The following is a 9,078-nucleotide window of genomic DNA, read 5'->3' as shown; positions in this document are numbered from 1 at the left end:
ATATTATTCATAACACTCACGCTCCTGGTGTTGTATGTTATATTGTATATTGTATTATAAATTGTATTGTAGTGTACATTATTGTAGTTCTTATATTTTGTACTGTATTGAGTAAAAACAGGACAATTACAGTTACTACATTTCAAGATATAACTTGTAAGCCTAATTCTGAGGAGAGTAGGCAACAGAAATATATGGTCAATCTGTCCTTTCATTGTCCCATACGAAAATGATTATACAATTTCACACATATTTCAAGTACACTCAGCAATCACTGACTGACCCAAATTTTTCATCTGTGTAGGTTATCTGTCATGACAATAAAGTTGGCGCTGTTGTGTTGAATACTTGTTTACACACTGTTCCAGGAAATTAGATTCAGATGACAAAGAAAATGCCCCGAAATGCTGATATGCCTCTATCAAGGCAATGCATGTCAATAGACGCTGATCCCAATTCTGCTTTAAAAGCAGGTAACCTCTTCACTCTTCCAATACAGGTTGTTATGCAAGGAGACAGGCAATCATGGTGAGATCAATAATGGCCATCTATCATGCCTTACCTGTCACCTGACCACAAACACACATGCAGAAAAAGAAAAAAAGTGTCACTAACAGACCAATCAGTGACCTGGAGACAGAGGCTGTGACCTACCCAGGAGTCATGTTTGATTGGTCGCCTTCGAGTGGGGTTGCTACGGGGTGAGGGCGAGCTGAGCGAGGCAGAGAAGAAGGGCCTCCGGAGCTTCTCCTCCATCCCATTGGGCTTGTGTGTCTCCGGATCTGAAAGAGATGGTCGGTGTGGATGAGAGGGTGAGAGGGGAAGAGAGGAAAAGAAAGAGGCAGACACAGAGAGGGAAAAAGGGAAGCGAGAAAGCCAGACATGAAGAAGAGGAAAAGTGAAGTCCAGACAGACAGACACAAGGGCAGGAGGGGTGAGTGTGTGAGGGAAGGAAACGGAGGAGAGGGAAGGAGAGGCTCGTCATCTCTCCGTCCCTTTGACTCTGCAAGTCGGCAGTGCAGAAGTGAGACTTTCACAGCTTTCTCTGGAGCAGGCAGAATTTAAATCATCCCCGCAAAACTTTCATGTTTCTGTCTATGCTGACTTACTCCCGAGATCCTCAAGGCTTTCATATCAGATTTTCTCTCTCTGTCCTCAGGCCACTACCACTGGGAGAAGAGCACACTTTAATTGAAAGGAGCTGAAAACACCAGGTCTTAACTAACGACAAACTGAAGCTCAGTCAATGGTTGATTAAGTCTCATTCCGCAGAACCTTTGACCCCCTGAGCAATGGAAAACTTTTTCTATAAATGTCAAGGTTAATGTAAAGTTACTATAATCCACTGCTGCCTTGCATGACTAATGAGTTGCATATAATTAGGTGATTTGGGCTCATTGTGAGAGGAGAGAATGACATCAGTTGTATGTGTGTGAAAGAGGGTGTCAACCTACACACACTACAACTGAAAAGTCATGATGCATTTACTTCACAGTAAAATCATTTTCATGTCCATAATTTCACATCCAAAAGCCTTTGCTCCTGGAAATCAAGCAAGGACACAAACAAGTAATCCAACAAATTTTCTCTGCAAGTCTATGTAATCTAATTACTGTGTCTTTTCTCGGTGCCTGCAACATATTACAGCTGCCAATTTTCTTATAATCAGGTCACTGCAATCTTGTAAATCAGGTGCAATCTGTTTCTGCCCGGCCCTGTATACTCAGAATGCTTCATCTTAGCAGGGGATGACATTAGCCGACCCACGTCTCAGAGTGATAAAACCTCAATATTTTCAAGCACATTTTAATTAAAGCACAAACCTCTGTATCAACAAAAGCTTATTGTTACTATGAAATATTAAATGACCTCAGGAATTATAGAGTTCATTTAATTGTGTGCGCTGTCATTCCTTATCTTGAAAAACATGCTTAAATATTCTCAGTTCACCTTGGGAGGAAAATAAAAAGATTACAGCCATAATTGTGGTGTAGTAATTATCAGCAAGACATTCTGCCAATTTCAATTCAGTGGTGCAACCTTTCACCTGTAACTTTTCTTTCTTGTGTTTGCTAAGGAACTCAAATTTATCTGCAGAGACAAGATGAGGACAGATAAAATGAACTTGGCACCACCTGCTGAAACACACTGGGTGTCTGCTGTCTCCGTCTGCCCGCTTGCCGCGCAGGAGCAGCAGGTCCTGGCCTTCTTGCTTTTGTCTAGGAACAGAGAAAAGGCAGAGTTCTGATCAGTGAACTCAAAGCAGACAAGGGCACATCTGTATTTGAAAAATTTCAAGATACGATCGGTTGAGCATTTGTACTTTGTAAAACCGATTGCGTAACTTCCCCAGGAAACTTTACACTCAACTGTGTCGGTGTCACCTTCCCATGGCTGGATAAACTCACCTTCCTGAGCAATCTCCCACAGATCTAGGGCGACTTTAAAGGCCTGGGCTACGGTTAGTGTCACAGCCTGAGCCTGGGGATGAAAGGAAAAAGAAAAGGATAACACACTAGTGAAACCTGAATAGGTGCAGTGTCAAATATGAAACATAATGAATAGTTTGGTCGACAGGAGGGTGAAGATACGTTTATTTCTCATCCTCAGTCCTTTGAGGTGATCATTCATCAGTAGATGCATGGATAAAAAAGTTTACTGTTTTACAGTTTTAATGATCAATTTTCCAAAAAGACTGTTAAAAAAGAAAGAAAGAAAAAAACATTACATAGCTATAAGGTGACCTTTTAGGGACTGCCACAAGATGGAGCCACACACCATCTACATCAATGGTACTGTCTGCACAGTGTCAGAGGGAAGCCCTCAACTTCAATTCAGTGTAATCATTCCCCACACAATCTGACCTCATGACCTGTTAAGCTCTAATGTATATCCGATATAACTAAAGACTAAATAGAGTCACAACAAAATTGCAACAGAAAGTAGTCTAGGTTGTCACACACTTACAATCTTCTTCTTTTGGCAGAGAAATGCATGGCACTCCAAAGTTTCGTTGAACTGACTCTGAGAAACATAGGCAAAGACCTTATCCTGAGTTTTATCTGCTGTGCAGTAGGAGATTCTGGAAGAGAAAGATAAGAGAGGAGAGAAGAAACAAAACCCATTACTCCAATGTACCAATACAATCAATCCACCTTACTTTGCTGCATTTACAATGATAGATGAGTCGTTGCGTTGGATAGGAACCAATTTGTGATTAGAAAATTTTAAGCCAAACTTTTTTTTTTTTTCATATGACATTAACTCATGGTACAAGAGTCAGATTCACACTTATATTGGCTACTGCATTGAGCCTGCACTTCGGACCCACCCTCATACATCAAGGTAAGATATGAAGATAGATCTCTATTATGGTCATAACTTTGCCGCTGTGCCCAACCTGATGCATATGCATAAGCAAACCAATCACAGCATGATGAGAGTGGTGGTTATGAATATTGTGCTGATTAATTCTCACAGCTGGGTATGGTGGAACAGGACAGAAATAAGCAGCAGAGAAATCCATGAGAGATGCTGCAGGCTTCAGGCTGTGACTGAGCTCTTCACTGCTTAATATTTTCAGACAAAGCACATGCATTTTGTGCACAAATTGAAGGTAGTTATAACATTGCCTTGTGGATTTCTTTTTGTGACTAAATTGCACACTGTCTATCAACAAGTGTAACTAATTTTAGTCATTGCTTCAAGAGTTTCCGTGCAAGGCTCAGCTGGCTCATTTTCATGACAGAAGTCTATGGAACAAGTGAATTTGAAATGCTCACTTTAGTTTTGTTACAGTGGGAGTCATTGGGAGTCCTTTACAGATTTCAGATATGTGACTAAATCATCTCATATTGGTATCATACAGAATCTGTCAGTTGATATACATAGTTTTCTGTTAAGAGAACAAAGTTTAAAAGGTTGCCCACACTAAATTTGGTTGCATTCCATTATTCATTACCATTTCAAGATTGCTTGCAACAACGGTGTTTTTATTGTTAGAAAAGTCTTGAAAAGTGTGCCAACATAATAAGAGTTATGTTAGTCTAACAGCGCATGATGGATCAAATGTGTTTCCTTTAAAAATTGATGAAAATCAGCTCAAAAGTTTTTGTTTTGAGCATTTGAGTGTGTTTTTAGAGCAAGTTGTCTGACAGAACAAGATGTAAACAGTCATTCTGAAAAGTAATGTGTTTTTGATGAATTCACTGTATTTAGGTAACCTTGTATCCTATTCTTCAAGGGGTTTTGTCATTTAATCGGTCTGTGAGAACATCAACCACAATGGGAAGTGAAATTGCAGGAAACCAGTTCTAGAAAACGTTTCATTTTTGCAGTAACCTCCCCAACACTTCCTAACATATTGCAACTTCTTATCAACCAAAGAATAAATTCCCCCTTGGTATCTAGGTATATTCTGTTGATGTATCTGGATTTCTACTGTCTGTGGGAAATGGAAAGTCTTGGACAAAAAAAAATGAACTCCACCGCGCCTATATTGCACTTGAGACTTCATTCCCAAAAGTCACACTGAATCTCTACTGGATCTAATATCTGGCTTTCAAGAAATCCAATTGTCTGCAAATCCACTGACAGCCATGGCCTGTGGTTTTCAATGGCTATCTAAAAACAATCTAGACTAAGCCCACCAAGCCATTTGCTCTCCCACGACAGCCAGCATGCGTCCACTGAACCGAGGAACACAAAACCAATGGATTTGTTTTGTCATATTTTATGCAGGCTATTAGAAGCAGTATTGATCTGAGTCAGCCTTTATGCACAGTGTCTCTGTAAGGTTGGTTCCTACACCGACACCGTGCGTCATGTGTGTTGCTTAAAATAGGTCTGTGTCCCGGGGTTTGTAAATGAGCCGCAGTGAGCATTGCACTTGACCTTTTTCACATAGACCCTTTATTTTAAGCAGCTCAAGGAGGTGGTGCTCAATGGTGCTTTTCATTTAGAGTTTTATATATATATATATATATATATATATATATATTATACATTACACTTTTTAATTTATTCAGGCAAACTGTTTACTTTTGGTATAACTTGGTCTCTTTGATTTTGTTCAAGCAACATCTTAGGCTCTTCCATTAGGTTTAAGTTGTTATTTTTCTCTGAACAGAACACATCAAAGCATCCTATCTCAGTTGCAGGTGCTAAGGGTTTCTCGATGCATATCATCATCAGAGAGGGAGACGCTGAATTGGTAATACTGAATTATCTATGGGTCTAGAGGGACTGCCGTCAGTGCTGTGTGCATCTCTGTATAATATGCCACCGCTATTGTAACTTGTAAACTGTACCAAAGGGATCGAGAGAAGGCAGCCATTCACTTGGTGCCCCACTTCAAAAGGGGCCCTAAAAATGAAGTAATTTATTCTATCAAACAACAAGCATGAAATAACCAGCCCTCACATCATTGCTGGCTTGCACCACTGATGCATGACCCACATAGCAATGCCCAGGACACCCAGCTCTATGTTTTCCCCTCTCCTCTGCGCTCTAACTTATTGTTTATATTTGGGGCTTAATTGCAGAAAAATTAGTAGAGAAAAAGTTGCAAGGGATGGCCTATTTAAGTTGGGAAAGCAAGTGTGATGTAACCAAACTAATTGCTCAGTACTAAGCACTAATCTGTCTATTATTGAGATATGTAAATAATTTCAATTATATTATGGCATACAATTATTGATGTTAATATTTTAATTAATAAGAATGATGTAAATAATAATAAGAAGTAGTGGTACTAGCAGTAGTATTAGAGTAGTAGTAGCAGTAGTAGTAGTAGTAGTAGTAGGAGTAGTAGTAGTAGTAGCAGTAGTAGTTCTAGTAGCAGTAGTACTAGTAGAAGTAACAGTAGTAGCAATGGTAGTAGCAGTAGTAGTAGTAGCAGTAGTAGTAGCAGTAGTAGTAGTAGTAAAGCAGTAAAAGTAAAAAGTTCTTGTCATGTTTTGTTTAGATGTTGTGACTCGGTGCCCTTGTACGTGAGGTTCCTACCCTCAACCTGTTCTCCAAGATTTAAATAAAGTTTCTACAAAGGTTCTATAGTAACATGTCCGGTCAGGTGCTGGTGAAGACTGTAGCCTGAAAGACTCTGCAAACACAGAGGGAGTGGAAATCAGCAGACTCCTCTCTCATAGTGTACATTACAGTACAGTAAAGGGAGAACTGGAGGTTCTGACCAGGCTCCAGGCAAGCTCTTGTTCCAGTTCTTACCCTTGATGAATTTCACAAATGCCTTTCTACAGGAAAGGGTGTTCTCTTTCCAGAATAGGTTGTTATAGTTGCCACAACAATCAGTTGTAGGCATTACCAAAATGAGCAAATAGGTCAATGCACATGTCTGCAATGCACATATGCAAGTCTAATTGGTTATCTGCAAATATGAACATCAAAAAGAATCAGTGACTCTAATTTTAATATTTAACAATGTATGATATACTTTTTCTAGGCTATCATTTTGACGGTGTACAATAGAAAATTGTGTCCATCTACCTACATAATCTATAGCAAGAGTGTATTGAAGTCATGACAATGAAATCATAAAAGACGAAATACAATGGCCTATTGAACATTCCTTCATGCCATTAATATGAATTTATAATGCAGTGCAATATGGGTCGCCAAAAAAAATTGGTCATTATAATATGGCACCCATGTGAAAAAATGGACATCTCATTCGAGTGAATCCACTTTGAGATTTTTTTGGCAAGGACACACATGCTTGTTATACAAAGGTCTGCATACATTATGCACTCCAGAGTGTGACAATGACAGGCCAATTTGCTGTGTCTGTCATGCCTGGATGCCTTTGCTCATGTGGTGTGTGTGTATGTGTGTATAATATGACTTGTAGCCTGATGATCATTATCCAAAGTCTATTAAGAATTAGAAAACCCTCACATGTATAGTTTTCACTGTCATTCTAAAAGTAACCTGTTTAAAAAAGTTTTCATGTTTGCCTCCAACTTGATACCCAGTGACTCAAATTGACAAAACAAACCCTTCAGCTAAAGTAAAAAATAATCACTGACTGGCAAACATCATCTCTCACTAAGTTCTCACTAAGCTTGAACAACAGAAGCTGAGCTGTCACATTGCATCGTATCTCAAATGAGGGGCTCTGTGGACCGCATGCCTTTGATCTTCTCACTGTGTAGAGCAATGGTGTTGAGTGAGGGAGACAGCGAAAAGTCAATGGAAATATTTAAATATTTATATTATAGAAACTGAATACAACTCCTCCCCTCTAAGCCCCAACATCTCTATATATAGGTATGCCACTATACAGAGGTAAGATGCACCAAAACAACACATATTTTCCTCACTGAAATGCTTTTTCTACACAACATGGACAACATGTAATAATAATAAAAATACGCATTTTGCTTTTGCCCTACAGCAGCAGTCATCAAAAGCATTATTGAGATTTTTGCGCAACCAAACAAAAAAAAATGCAATTCCTCAAATACATTGTCTGAGAAAATGTCAAACTATTTTCGTAAACATTACAGTAAAGATAAACAAAACAACACTTGCACTTACAGTATTACATGGAGAACTTCTGTTTAGGGATCTACAGGCACATCTCACAAACTTAAAGTGCATCATTGTATCCGGTCTTTAGTGATCTCCACACAGGTCTCAGTCACAGTTTAATCATTAGCCTCTACCTTTCTGACCAGTGTGTTTGGTGATTGGTATGCTGCTCAGTCACTGATAGCTCCCTTCAGAATATGAATCAGTAACAGCAGTCCAGATGGTGGCTGAACGCCCTCACAATGTTCTGCTCATCAGGAGATTGTCTCCCATTTATATGTGTTTTTCATTATTTAGGAAGATAAATACATCAAGGACAGATACAAAGGCATATTGCAAGAAAATGCCTGCTACATTGTGTCAATAGTATTGAACTAATATGAACTAACTTTCAATACTTGGCCTTGGACCTGGTTTACAGTACTGTACATATACTGTGCATGCTTCTCAGCACCCTAAATACTGGGAATCACACCAGCTACTCCTCAACTATTAAGTGGCCTCCTTTATCAACGTGCCACCTACCTCTTTATAAATGTATCCACATTATGCCAAGTCTATTTATAACCCAACATGGAACAACAGCAAAACACAATATTTATTTTGTTTTTCACAGATAATTGTTCTTTGCATTCAGACCTTTAAAATGGATAATTGTTGAATTATCTCCTCCGAAGTTAATGTCTCTCCTTTTGTGGCTTGTCAGTGTTTTCAATGAGGGTGTTGTAGTTGAGCAGTAATTGGTTGTTTCTAGTCTCTCAGTCTGTTTTGGTGTAGAATAATGATCCTCAAAGATTCTCTGTGAGTCCTTGCTCTAATCCAAGCCAGCAGGCAGACACATCAGAAGACACACCTGCTAATGGTCGATGATCAAGCTCAAGGCAACAAAATAAAAGGCAATAAAACTGCAGTATTTCTGGCAAGGTGTTTCAACGCCTGTTCATTGGCATATCTGTCATCAGTTGAACTGAGAATTGAACTGAGTGACTGGTGCTGCAAAGTAAAGCAATCAAGAAGTTCAAGGCTGTCTTTGTGCTGCTGAATTTCATATTAAATTGTTTGGAAGTAGAATCAGTTTGACATTAACTTTGAAAACTTAAATACCCCGCATACAGAATGATACACAATATGTCTTATTGTAGCATAGTTTCAGTTGCATTGCATTGTGTGTGTGTGTGTGTTTGTGAGAGAGAATGTGTAGGTGGGGTTATGGTAACAGGAATTGTATTTCCAATGCGATGCACAGTGCCTTCCTATTTGTTTTCTATCCCACTAAGCTTCCCCTGAGGGAAACAGCCTGGGTTCACGTTAGTGTGAATACACAATTAAGGCTAAAAGATACACATTTACATACACATTCACTGTGAGGCGCATACTTAAATGTTCATGTGCGTGCTTCCACACATGTTCATCCATGCATTGCCACATGTGCATACACACACACACACACACACACACACATACACACACACACGCACGCACGCACACCACACACACACACACACACACACACACACACACACACACACACAC

At 39.3% G+C, this 9,078-nt stretch overlaps 1 protein-coding gene across 1 annotated transcript in view; it reads right to left on the bottom strand.

Annotated features, from left to right (window-relative positions):
• Window positions 1–562: 562 nt before the first annotated feature.
• Window positions 563–9,078, bottom strand: part of LOC139659956 (low density lipoprotein receptor adapter protein 1) — a gene marked incomplete at its 3' end in the record, with an annotated part of 33,750 nt that continues 25,234 nt past the window's right edge. Inside the window, exons 4-8 of the mRNA XM_071537978.1 lie at window positions 2,968–3,082; window positions 2,409–2,481; window positions 2,136–2,219; window positions 655–782; window positions 563–569 (exon numbers count right to left, since the gene is read on the bottom strand). Coding sequence (XP_071394079.1) covers window positions 563–569; window positions 655–782; window positions 2,136–2,219; window positions 2,409–2,481; window positions 2,968–3,082 — 407 coding nt within the window. The remainder of the gene's footprint in view (window positions 570–654; window positions 783–2,135; window positions 2,220–2,408; window positions 2,482–2,967; window positions 3,083–9,078) is intronic.

Source organism: Centroberyx affinis, unplaced genomic scaffold, assembly GCF_046629955.1.
Source record: "Centroberyx affinis isolate AG114_WGS23_722 - 3 ecotype Tasmania unplaced genomic scaffold, CSIRO-AGI_Caff_v1 ptg003179l_1, whole genome shotgun sequence".
In the NCBI taxonomy this organism is placed as follows: domain Eukaryota; kingdom Metazoa; phylum Chordata; class Actinopteri; order Beryciformes; family Berycidae; genus Centroberyx; species Centroberyx affinis.
This window is presented reverse-complemented; position numbering and strand designations above follow the sequence as displayed.